At 32.7% G+C, this 13,512-nt stretch overlaps 2 protein-coding genes across 4 annotated transcripts; both read right to left on the reverse strand.

The window, feature by feature from the left end:
- Positions 1-5,699: 5,699 nt before the first annotated feature.
- Positions 5,700-7,076, reverse strand: Taf12 (TATA-box binding protein associated factor 12). 3 transcript variants are annotated; one of them, XM_073985617.1, is made up of 3 exons: positions 6,947-7,076; positions 6,223-6,415; positions 5,700-6,159 (listed from the first exon to the last, which is right to left on the reverse strand). In XM_073985617.1, the coding sequence occupies exons 2-3, from the start codon at positions 6,367-6,369 to the stop codon at positions 5,839-5,841; spliced, it is 468 nt and encodes a 155-aa protein (XP_073841718.1). In that variant the 5' UTR covers positions 6,370-6,415; positions 6,947-7,076; the 3' UTR covers positions 5,700-5,838. The 3 variants fall into 3 exon arrangements, with proteins under 3 accessions (XP_073841718.1, XP_073841728.1, XP_073841709.1); XM_073985627.1 differs by having other exon boundaries at positions 6,935-7,040; XM_073985608.1 differs by lacking the exon at positions 6,947-7,076 and having other exon boundaries at positions 6,223-6,893.
- Positions 7,077-11,814: 4,738 nt separating this feature from the next.
- On the reverse strand, positions 11,815-13,024 carry Ho (Heme oxygenase). Its single transcript, XM_073985596.1, has 2 exons — positions 12,738-13,024; positions 11,815-12,669 (listed from the first exon to the last, which is right to left on the reverse strand). The coding sequence occupies exons 1-2, from the start codon at positions 12,862-12,864 to the stop codon at positions 11,972-11,974; spliced, it is 825 nt and encodes a 274-aa protein (XP_073841697.1). The 5' UTR covers positions 12,865-13,024; the 3' UTR covers positions 11,815-11,971.
- Positions 13,025-13,512: the final 488 nt, after the last annotated feature.

The following is a 13,512-nucleotide window of genomic DNA, read 5'->3' on the forward strand; positions in this document are numbered from 1 at the left end:
TTTCCGCAGAATGCCTGTACCAAACACGTGCTTTGGACTGCCTCCTATTCTACCCCAAAGGGTTAGTTAAAATGCAGTGCCAGAGGGTCAGTTAAAATGTAGTGCAAAAGGGTTAGTTAAAATGCAATGCCAAAGGGTCAGTTAAAATGCAGTGCCAAAGGGTTAGTTAAAATGCAGTGCTTTGGAGTGCATCTTTCAGTAGTCACGCTCTTGTAAAAATCATCAGTGAAAATGCATAATTTGATGCACATCCAGATCACTTGTACATATCATTTAACTGCATCTTTGGAGGCAAACATTTTGCTGGGTATGTATTAGCTCTGTTCCTTTACGTGCAAGAATCTTCAAGTTTTACAACTTTTTACTCGAAAAGCGTTCCTTTACTTCAGACACGATACAATTCATATGGAAGCAGATTACAACTTTTGATACTTTTGCCGGTTTTACCACTTTCAAAAGTAAAGGAACAGACCAATTATATATAAAATGCGTTTTACATTGATTACTGACAAGGAAATTTTGTCGACAGTGCGGTTGATAGTTACTACAAGTTACTTGCATGTGTAATCATCGGATAAAGACTAGAGTTGGGCAATCTCGTTCAATTGAACGATCCGGATCACTGTCCTCGTTCAAAGACGAATGAGTAAAATCATAAAAACCAACGTGTGAAATTAAGTATACGCAGTTTTGTCAAAGAAATTACCGGTGACCATTGAACGAGACAGTGATCCGGATCGTTCAATTGAACGAGATTGCCCAACTCTAGTAAAGACTAGGAAAAATGCATAATGCATAAATGTTTATGAAACAAAGTACATAAACATTTTATCAATAACAGGGGTATGTTAATGTTAAAAACCCCATTAAAGCGCATTTCGGCTTATGCAAATTGTAAGAAAGCAAAAAATCTGGACTCAGGATTGTATTCCATAGCTGTTTCCGGTTCCTTGAGTATGAACTTAGCGGTTAAAATCGCTTGAAATGGTAAACTACTTAACAGAATGTTATTATAGCATCGTAACAACAGAGCTTAACTCCATCCATTGACAAATATTAACAATTGAGTTTTCCCATCTTAATCAGACTTATTACGGTTGACGTAGTCCAGCGTCGCCCAAGAGAATACCATCAAACTAAAGCAAGTGTTTATGTATATGTAAAAAAACCACATGCTGTTTATCATTCGTTTTTGCTCACGTACATTGTGAATGAGAGAAAACAGTTCCCATGGGAATGTTCAGAATAGCAAAAACGTAAGAAGTAAGACTAGAAGAAATGCATTTTCCAAAAACATATGCTAATAGTTCCACATTTTGGTTACAGATGGCTACACAACTCACTGGAATTGATAACAGCAATGCCAATCGTTTTTGATTCCCATTTCTCGCGGCAGAAAACATTAACGTCGTGTTTTGTGGCTGAAATTTATTTCTTTTCTTTTTTTATTGTTCATTCAATGAAAAAATCAAAAGCTAATGCCGTCAAACTTGAGTTTTAATGTTTTTCTTGTCAATATTCCAATGAGTAACAGTTATTGTTTAACAGAATGTTGCTATGATATCGTAGCAACAGAGGTTAACTCCCTCTACAGTTAATTTTGCACAATTGACTTTTCCTATCTTGTAATAGCTGTGTCTGGTTACCCTAAAATTTGTAACAATTTGTACCAATTGTTGCTGGAAGTCGTCTGTTAACACAAAAAACCAGCAAAAGAGAGCGATTCGAGAGAGACATTTTGACAGTTCTTTCACTGAGAGCTTGCAAATTCTTGCTGGACAAATTTCTTCTAGCAAGCACTTGCAAGCTCTTCTTCTTCTTGAAAACAATCAATCAGCCGTTTTTAGTTTTTTGTTGATTTATGTTTGTGAACATTAAAAACAATTTTATTGTGGAAATAACATAGTCTAATTGTATTGTTTTATGGAGAACAAATTTGTAAAGTGGAAAAATACGTTTTTGTTTCATTTTCTTTTTTATTTTTAATAAAATACAACGTGTTTGCTTCCTTTGTTGGCGGACAAATTGTTCTGTTTTGGCAAGTCAGCTGATTGCTTGCTGGTTTTTGCTGGGAAGGTGTCTGTTTACTTTTTACAATTTTCTAGCAAAAGAGAATAAAAACCCCTTACTCTCTGAGAAAGTTCTTGCTGGACAATTCTTGCTGGGAAAGTAACCAGACAGAATTATTAATATATATGTACTAGAAAAGTTCGTTTCAATAACACTATTTGAAATGCTGAAGAAGTTTGTTGGAGTACGTAGTATACGAAACACCAAAATTTTTTAACGCAGGGGGCAAAACATTGTATAGACGAGCCACTCTAACTAGGAATGACGTATCCATTAAATGAACAACTAGGGGAATTTGCAACTGAAAGCTTCTTGACGAATGAAAAAACACAAAGGCCCTTACCAGAAATTTCGGACATTGAGAAACAATTAGCTTGAAAAACATGAGCAACAACCGACAGTTCAGAAAGGAGGAAAACGAACAGCCCAGAAATTTGTGCACATACTGCGATATATGTGAACGGCTATTCAAACCATAAATGTACCGCACCGCTCGGTTCAAAGACAAGTTCAAACAACATTGTGCCGTACCCGAATAAATTTCAAAACAATACAGTATAGATGGAAGAACAAGAGCCTTAACTAAACGCTCTTTGACAAAAGATGGCAAAGACAAATCAGGGGCCTAATTACGTGATTCGATTCGATCGAGTATTTGCTCGAGAAAAAGATTTCGACACGATAAAAAAGCGGCATGACGAGATTCGATCGAAATCGTTGATCGAATGTTTCGAGCAGCGTTGTCAGTATTGGGGATTTTTCCCCAAATTGGGGAATTTTTATTTGAAATGGGGAAAAAATTTTCGACTTGGGGAATTGGGAAAATGTTGAGGAAATCTGAAAAATATTTGGGGATTTTTGGGGAATTTCCATTTGACTAATTACTTCAGATTATCTGATCTTTTTAATTTCAGTACGTGAATAGTAGTAGAGCACGCGTGATGCACAAATAACATGTATCATATACTAACTGATCGCATCTGTAATAATTTATGACAGATTTGAAGTGTTATCATGCGGTTCGACAGCGTACTAGAACAGTGGGTTGAATTGAAATAACATTTACCACAATTTCTATGGCTGAAGTGGACTTAACTGCGGAAATGATTTCTGGATTGATGGGCAATGATGAAATTAAACTTTATTTAACATTCATGGCTCCAATTATAACAGAGATAAATATGCTTAGGCCCGTTATTATATTCTTTTTGTAGTTAAATGTTGGTCAATATCGGACAGATAACCCGTTTTTTATTCCTACAAGTTTGCTTTAATAATAAGTGTCAGATAAATTAAAATGAACTTTGTGTTCCTTTTAAAATTTAAAGTGCGCCCAAAAACAAGAAAAATTTGAGAGCAAATTCAAATCAATCAATCCGATTTGAGTAAATTTGATGTATACAGACTGTTTTGCTTGAAATGGAATAGAAGATGTAAAAACAAATCCCTGGTAAAGTAAAGTATAACAAAAAGGCAATTTAAAGAAAATATCTAAGAACGGGCCTTAATCTAAATTTTTAAACCGATGCACATTGCTAATATATATTTTTCACTGTGCACTCGAATATTGAAACCATTTATAAAAACAATTAAGAAGATGTTGAAAAATAGTCGATTCGATCGAAAACGACTCGGCATATTTACCATGAGGAGCCACGGATCTAGGCTTTAATTTTGCTTTTACTTTTTTGAGTAAACAATTATTAAAGTTAAAAAGACCAGTGCCGACTATCTTAAACGCTGTTAATACAAATGCTGAAACCGATGCCTACAAATATCCAATTTCTTAAATTTACAAGCAATTTTACCCCAATATTTACAGCAATTTACTGGGTCAACACAATTTTAGCTATATACGAACCTTTTTAGAACCAGTCAACACAACGGATGTTTACGAATCGCAATGGAGAAAGTTATCATTCGTAAATTGGAGATGGATTAAATATGCTTTCCGTTCCAACAAGTAATTATTAAGTAGAAAGAGTCTTCTATTTTGAACCATATTCAGAATTAAAATGCAGTACGAGTTACTTGAATAAATAATCAATTTTCTAACAACTCCATTTGTTGTAGAAATGTTGACCCACCTAAAGACATTTTACGACTCTTTCATTATAAAAATTCACATAAATCCAATGAGACTAATGATTCTGAATCACTTGAAAGTTAAGTTTTCAATATCGTTAGTTTAATGCATATATAAGTGTATAGAATACTTTACAAGTTTAATGATATGAATTTCAATAGTAAAATAAAACTACTTTTGATTTTTTTGTAATTATTGTTAAAAAATTTTTGGGGATTTTTTTGAGGAAATTCAATAAAATCTGGGGAATTTTGGGGAAAAGTTTTGGACAAGTTGGGGAAAAGAGGCTAAAAAATACTGGCAACGCTGGTTTCGAGAGTAACCGGTAATCGAACTATGAAAACATATGTGTACTATAGGGAATATTATGAAGGTAGATGTAAAAAAGGTGTTTTTTGAAAGCAAGAACCAAAAAAAAAACTAAATTATGAATAAAAAATGTAAATATTTGTGGAATTTGTTGAACAATACATTCAATAATAATTTCGGAATGAAGTTGTGCTATGGAAATAAGAAAATTATTAATTCTTGCAAAATCTTTTTGACATTGTTGTAACGGATTGCTGATACATCTACCTTAATAATCCTCTCTCAAAATAAATGAGAGAGAGTTTGGTGGATGTTTTGCATTAGCCTCTCTGAGAGAATATTTCCTTTGGTAAACAACGGGGGACGAAATGTTTAAAATGTACTTCCCTTATACAATAAAGGCTATTAATATTAAATATTTTTTTTTTTTTCTTTTTTCCAGAAATGCTTATTTTTTAACGACCGCAAAAGTAATTTTTGGTTAATGATTGCATGCATTTTAATTCTAAATTTATCACAATTTCTCAAAACGACTGCAAAGGACTTTTCCCAATTTCTCTTGTTATATTGTCTAAAAAATGCTGCCAATTATTTACTAACATCGTTTTTCTTCTATAAAACGACAAAAAACAACAATTTTTACATTTTAAACAAAAAGACAATAAGGAAATCTTTCATTTTATTTGTTTACGATAGGTAATTTGGCCTCGAGAAATTACTCGCAAATTTATGCTCAATTTCTCGATAACGAATGTTGTCATCCCAACTTTGAGTACTCAGGTCGAAACAACTCGATATCGAATCACATAATTAGGCCCCAGTGCTGTAATGAGATCTTAGGGCCCAATTTACTCTCGACACCACACGAGTTATATGCTGCGTAAAGGAAAGCTTATTGTCTAGTATAACACCGAGGCATTCAAGCTGCCCAACATATTCAATAAGCGCACCAGTATACATTACATGAACATTTATACTACTACACGTCGAAAAGCGTGCCTTTACTTCAGACACCATACGATTCATATGGGAGCAGTTTACAACTTTTACTACTTTTGCCGGTTTTACCATTCTCAAAAGTAAAGGAAGAGTCCAAAAAAATTTGCACAAATAGCCTTGTTATTCTTCATCAATTGTGAAATAAGAAGTATTGGTCAGCAGATGCTATTTTGGGCTAAGTTAACTGCTTGAAATTAGATATAGCCCTAATTAAATTAAATAAATGTTAAACAAATTAAATAATGTTTAATGTATTTAAAAAATGACAAATTCATCTTACTAATTTTTTCTTAATAACTAGTGTTGATTTTACAAACAAATACATAGTCTAAATCATTGAACTCTTTAGGGGCAGTTGTTGTTCTAGACAATATTTAATATTTCTTAATTGTTTTTCTAATCAATGCTAAACGTTGTTTGTGAGCTTCCGTAATCGCGGCACGTTTATAGGGTCTCAATTCATCCGTGCCAAAACCAGGAATCCACATATTCCATTTACGTTCTAAATGTAACTGAACATCACGTACTTCGACTTTTGAAACTTTGCGATGTTTGGCAAAGGCACATGTGGCCTTAACAGCATCCTCAACAAAATCATCGGCAATTTGTAGCAGTAACTCCTCAACATCTTCATCTAGCTGGGCAGTGGTATCGACCTCTCTTACCAATTCCATGAGACGGGGTTTGGTGAGAATCTAAACAAGTTAAAAGTTATGAATTAGAATAGTTCGTTTAACTATTTATTTATTGTTTTATACCGGTTGATTTTCTGCTCCCGAAGAAGACTTTGCATTAGAGGTTGTGGCATTTCCTCCTGAGCCTGCAGATGTACTATTGGCCGTTTGTCCAGCCGAATTGGAATTTGAATTATTTGCCATTGGGCTGCTTTGTGAAGGTGATGCCATAATGATGTCCTGAGAATCGTCACCACCGGCACCGTTGCTATCAAAACTATTAAAAATATCCGACATGTTGGTAAAGATTTTATGCAATGCTTGAAATACCCAAAAACCTTTGTTTTTTATAATAAAAACCCAACCAAGAAATGGGATATGTAGAGAATATAATCGATCAAAAAACCAAAATAAGCAGTTATAATTTCTACAGGAATTAAGACTACAAAGGAAGATAGTAGGATGGTGTCTTTATTGTCCGTTTATATAGATGGATGGATATAATTTTGGTGTTTGTGGTAAGTTGTGGATATAGGTTGGTGGTGGTGGTGGTTTTGTTTCAGGTGATCATTGGATTTTAAGGCATTTAGAACTAAGGAAAGGGAACCATATGAGTACAGAAGATTTGCGTGTTGTTTTGTATATGTAATATAAAGCTGAAATATTATACAGAGGATGTTTTTGGAAAAAAAGAAAAAATACAAATTAAATTTTTGGCCAATTTTGTTTTTCTTACAACTAGTCTTCTTTTACCACTAATAATTTATACCACTAATAATTTATACCATTCTAATACCAGAATGTTTACCTTTTTGGAGTATAATTTGGGTTAACTAATTGTTTACTTTAAATAATTTCTTGTAAAAATGGATTTCTACAAATCACAAATATAAACTATGCTTCTTCTAATTCGCTTTGGCCATTCACTGGTGTTTGAGAGCCTAACATTGCAAATGACAGTACTACCATGTAAAAATGCGTGTTGCTTAGTCTTATGTTACACGCTAAAACTTTCATACGAAACTTTCCCATTATTTTGGCGTTCATAGATCGAGTTCCATACAAAGGTAATTTTATGAAATTACTGTAATGGGGATCTCGACCTAAGAACGCCAAAATTATAGGAAAGTTTCGTATGAAAGTTTCAGCGTGTAACATAAGAGTAACATGGTACAATTACAAAGGTAGATGCATCGGCAAATTGATACAACAAATGGTCTGTTCCAGAACTGCAAGTATCTACTAATTTTTACTATTTTTCCGATAACATAAAGGAAAAAACGTTATCGTAGTAAAAAATAGTAGCTTCTTGCAGGTTCTGGAACAGAGCAAAAGCAACTTTTTTGTAAGTAAACTGTCAAAATTTTCGCCTAATGGTCTCTTTTTGTCTCTTTTTATAGCTTGTGTTTGTCTATAAAGTTTAGACATGCTATCTCTTACTTAAGTCCAATTTACATATGCACATTAAATGATTTCGTTTTACGAAATCCTAGAATCAAATGAAGTGTATTTACATCTGTTTTCTGCGTCATTTGCTTACGCACACAATCGCACATACACACTTATACAATAACACAAACACACGCACACAATATATTTATTCAGAGAAATAGGAATTTCACAACACAAATGTGTATCAAATAACTTAAATTAATTCTAAAAACAAACAAACATATTTTTTGCAAGTTTTTTAAACATTTATTTTCACTTTTGTCAGCGTTTGAGTATTTTTGTTTTTCTACAACACACACAAACAAACAAAGACATCTTAAAACAGTTGCACTTTTTGGTAGTTTATGACAAAAAAAAAAAAACTGGGCTGCTTATAATAGTATGGTGTTTTTGTGCGTTGTTTAGAATAAATGACGCAGCTATCGTCATTTATTTTTGTATGGTAAATGACGCAAAATGTTGCCTGTTTTAGCAAATAAATGCCGAAACAGCTCCAAATGACGAAATAGGTGCTAATGTAAATTGGACATTACGGAATCATATGGTTTTTTGTTTTGATTTTTCATGGCGAAATCCTAGTTTTTTGACGTTTTAGATTCGATCAGCTGGGCTGATGCATCTACCTTTGTAATTGTACCATGGTTGCTAATGAGGAAAATGAAACGCATTTTACACTTTACATGTTTTATAAAACATGCATCATTTAAGTCGTCAATTCCATAAAATATCTGTCAAATAAATTGCGTAAACTCCCAAAACACCTGTTTAAGTGAAAGTTCAAAATGCGTTTATAATACGTTTAATAGTACGTTTACATATAACCGAATTTAATAAACCGACTGGGTTTTAATTGTCAACTCCATTGCGTGTACGATTTAAGCCTCATAAAGAAGGTTATACCCCGTTTATATATAACCGGATTTAACAAACCGACTGGGTTTCAAATGTCAATTCCATTGCTTATATTTCAAACAAATCCTCATAAAGAAGGTTAACCCTGCCAAAAGCTCTAATATAAACAGCATATTATTTCGGCAAAAAGCTTTTACCCCGTTTGAACTTAAACGGCCTTTGCATTAGAGCTTTTTGCCGGCTTAACCTTCTTTATGTGGATTTATTTGGCGATTACGCTATGGAATTGACATTTGAAATCCAGTGGGTTTTTTAAATCCGGTTAAGTGCACAACTTAAGAGAATATGTTTTTGCAGAACAGAGGTTCAATTCTGTTTCTTTGAAAATGTGAAATAAAAAATTTTATAAAGGAAATAAATGTCAAATTGTATAGAAAATATTTTTCATTTTAAATTTTCATTTTAAATTTCCGACTTTGCTCTGGACTACATTTACATCGATGCATTAATCAACCTAGTGTCAATCTAAGATAATGTTTGCAACATGTATGTGATTCCGTTCAGAACAGAAATATTTAAATTGTTTCGATGCGAAAATATTTTTCGCGATGGAGGGAATGTGGCACAAAATGTGTGTTATTTTGTCAAATTAAAAATAAAGCCATATGGGTACTTTACACGGTATGTTTTTTACATATGAGTTGTCACTTCTCCCATACAAAATGTATATGCAAAGTGACAACTCCTATGTAAAAAACATATCGTATAAACTACCCCTTAATAAACATAAGTTTTTTTGATTTCAAAAACAAAGGTTTGAAGCGGCCTTTCATTTTTAATTAAATTTTCAGCGACCCCAATCATTTTTGTAACAAACTATCCTTCCTGGGACTCAATTCTGTTTCTACGGAAATGTGACATACATAATCGAATTTTCATTCGTGATTTTCATATTTATGTAACCAAATCTAAAAATATTTATTTTTGAAATTAAAATAATTGACACTTTTTATGTTTTTTTACAAATACCAGTGACACTAGTATTACATACAAAAAAAACAAATTTCTATGTGGTTGTTGTTACGTTTGTTGTACAACAACACTTGCTTCTACATTTTAAATAATTATACCCATGGTAGAATAAGAAAAGGTAGCAGCAATACACAGCTGACTGAACTGGGTTGTAACGTTAGTGTCAAATTTCATATGACATTTTATACATTTATTTCTATTTCGATGTACATTAGGGACATATATTTTTTGAGAAAAAAATATATCATTCGGAAAAAAAACATTTCCCAGAAAGACTTCTTCATATCAATGATATGTAACCTCCTCCAAGTTCGAACGATAAGCCGCGCAGTAAATCCCCGCTTGTAGAGGCGATACAACGTTTGTTATTATGTGAGGTATTTTGTTAAAATTTAAAAAAATAAAGCCCTAATAAACATTTGCTTCTTTGATTTCTAAAACAAAACATTGAAACAGCTTCTCCTTTTCTTTGAATTTCCAGCGACCCCAAACTTTTCTGCAAGAATTCTACTTTCTGCGAGAATTTATGCATTTAGTGGAATGACGTGGAAACATAAAAATTGAAAATGTGACGAATTTTCATTCATGTTTTCCAGAATATTCAACCAAATGTGAAAAATTATTAGTTTTTTAAATTCCAATAATTTATAGACATTTCCTTGTTTTGTTTACAAATACATGCTCTTTTCCAGAACCTGCAAAAAGCTACTATTTTTTACTACGATAACATTTTTTCCTTTATGTTATCGGTAAAAATAGTAAAAATTAGTAGATTCTTGCAGTACTGGAACAAACCTACAACTGGAAGTAACGTTACAAACAAAAACAAATTCCTTTGTGGTTGTTGTTCGAGTTGTATTTGTTGTAGTATTAACTTTACTTTATATTTGTTCTACTATGAATTATACCATGGGGTAATAATTATAAAATAAAAAGCTATATAAAATAGAAAACATTTCAATTAATTGAGATTAATACCCCGGTTACACTTAACAGGATTAACCCAGTGGGTATGGATTAAAAATGTCAATTCCATAGCGCAAACGTCAAATTCTCTCGAAGTGGGTTAATCAGGAAAAAAAAACTCTAGTGTAGCCGTGCGATTCTCTACGTTTTTTTTTTTGAGTTGCCAACAAAAATCGTTAACATTAAAACGCAAAATTATGAATGAAAAATTTAATAAAAGTTGACAACACTGTTACTATCGGTAGAACATTACGACTACTTTTTATTTGTCGCTAACTTACCGAAAAATATCGTTAATTACGAATTTATAAGCATTTTAATTTTACCGATTTTTGTAACTCGGTAACTCAAAAAATGAGTTAGAGAATCGCACTACAGGGGCTGGATTATTGTTATATGAAAATATGAAATGAAAAATATTTCCTTTATAATTTTTTATTTCACATTTTCATAGAAACAGAAATGAGCCCCAGGAAGCGGAAGGGATGTTAAACTACTCCATACAAAAATACGAAGTTGTGTAACAAATATATGGTCTGTTCCAGAACTGCAAGAATCTACTAATTTTTACTATTTTTTTCGATAACATAAAGGAAAATATGTTATCGTAGTAAAAAGTAGTAGCTTCTTGCAGGTTCTGGAACAGAGCAATAAATTAATAATAAAAACCTTAATTTTTGAAATATTATGATTTAGCGAGAACTGCAAAAACAAGGTATATTAAAAAATGGCATTATTTGGAAGCAAGTGCTGAATTTGAACTACTTCAATAAAAACTACATGACAATTTTTAAAGCAGGTAAAAATCAAACGTGTATCATTTTTATTTCCGACACATTTAGTTGCATTTTCGAGGAACAATGCATGAGTGTGCAACTGAAATATTTTGACGAAGTTTAAACAACACAAAGCAAATGACGATACGGAAGCTAGCCATAGTTATATAGTTATGCCGGGGAAATGAAGATACTCCTCATTCACAGTACTAAACATGGAAATGCGCCTCAAGCGCTATACCACACACCTTTAGAATGGATTTCACAACTCCTTATGTTCATTGAAGTCCCTTTCCGCAATACCCGGCTGCTCTCCAAGTGTTAACTAACGTTAGACCTTTAACCGTGTAAGTAGTCCTGAAAGTATATTCTCTAACTTTACAACTTAACAACCAAAGGGTGAACTGCACCTTCTCTACCATCTCTTTAAAAAATCTGGATATTACATTTTCGGATGCGCAGATTATGATCCTTAGAACGATATGGTTTTCACTTAATATCTTCGACTGTAGGCATTTAGGTAAGAAATGACATCATTCTTAGAATTCAGTTGCTTACACGACAATAAACCCCAAAAGTGTTAAAAAAATATAGGATGTTTGTATGTTTAAAATAATATCTGTTTATTTTTGTTAGAATAAAATGTTAGTAAAATCACCAAATAATAATACTCAGCTAGTCAAATCTATAAAAGAGTCTACTACTACATACTGCATCCTATATATGCAATTTAAAGATCACAAAACTTCCCACAATTAACGCCTGGCCAACTTAACGGCCAAATACAAACCAAAAACAAAGACTACAACAATTGCCAATTTTTTAATATTGGCACGATTAACACCCTTAATGGAACGTACCACATCACTGTTATAAAGGAAAACATTCTTACTTTCCTCAATAAAATCAGCCTTCATCTTTTCATCAAATTTGCCATAATTATCGTTAAGAACTTTACGCAATTTTCCCTTTAAAACGGCAATTTTTTGTGGAAAATATGTAGCAGCACAGCCCTCTGGACATATGGAAACTTGTATGGGCATAGGGCGTGTAGTTAAATCATCTGGATCGGATGGTTTTTCATTGATGTCTTCCTCCGCCGTTTCAACACCATTAGTACCAGGCCATAATTTCCGTGCAATCATACGTTTCTTTTGCAACAATTGACCACCAGACATTAATGCCATATACATTTGATAAGCATAGGCGAAAAGTAGTAGTTTATCCTTTTTATTAACTTCCTCCAAATGATCCAAATATTTACGCACAGCTGGACGAATTTCATAGGTATCCTTCCAATTGTCACCATAAAAATAAGCAAAATCCTTTTCAAACGCATCTATGCGACGCAATTCCTTGGGTAACAATTCTTCTGGTAAATTGTCTTCCAAGAATTTGTAAATTTCATAAAAACTCAACAGACCATCATACCAAACAGCATCATCAGATAATGCTACAGTAAAATAATTAAGAAAATATTAATATTGGTATTGCATAAAGTAATTGTTATCAGTCACGTACCGAACGCAAACTTTGCATTTACAAGAACATCACTTAATTTATGCACTTCTTTTGTTGCAGCCCTCAGTTCCTTTGTAAAAGTCATATCCTGTTCGGTAATATCATCTTCGCCTGTTGTTGCTGCCATCTCGCTGCTTTTTAATTGATGGAAATTTTAATATTTTCTTGTTCTAGTTTCAGATGTTTTTACTTCCGTGTTTTTGTTGTTATCTGAAAAACAATGAAATCCAGAAGTCATTACCCTATAACCCCTATAAAACATACATATAAAACATCAACCAACAACTGATATTGTTTTGGTTTACCTTTATGTGAGACGTATGGCAAAACAGATGTTTCTTCACTAATCTTTCGTTTACACAAGACAAATATTAGGGATAACCATGGCGTAATAAAATCGAGTTTATATATATATATATTATTCAGGTCAATCATGAATAAAAATTCCGTGTGGAATTTGTTCCCTTTCCCCAATTTCACAATTTTTTATTTCCGTATATATGTCCAAAAAGGGAATATTTCTGTTGATTAGGCAAGAATATTCCATAACTAGGAGATTCTAGCAGTTTTCCACGTTTTAAAATAATGATTTTTCAAGAATTTAAATTATGTTCCGTGCGGAAAAATTCCGAGGGAAATATTCATGATTGCTTTGATTATGTGTGTTCGTTTACTCAAAATTTGTACAAATCGTTACTGGATGTTGTTCGTTTACTCAAATGTGATTTTGGATTTTCTTATTCTTTTACACATACTCAGGCTTGGATAAGCATGA

Source organism: Musca autumnalis, unplaced genomic scaffold (assembly GCF_047663935.1).
Source record: "Musca autumnalis isolate F117 unplaced genomic scaffold, ASM4766393v1 scaffold_1, whole genome shotgun sequence".
NCBI lineage: Eukaryota > Metazoa > Arthropoda > Insecta > Diptera > Muscidae > Musca > Musca autumnalis.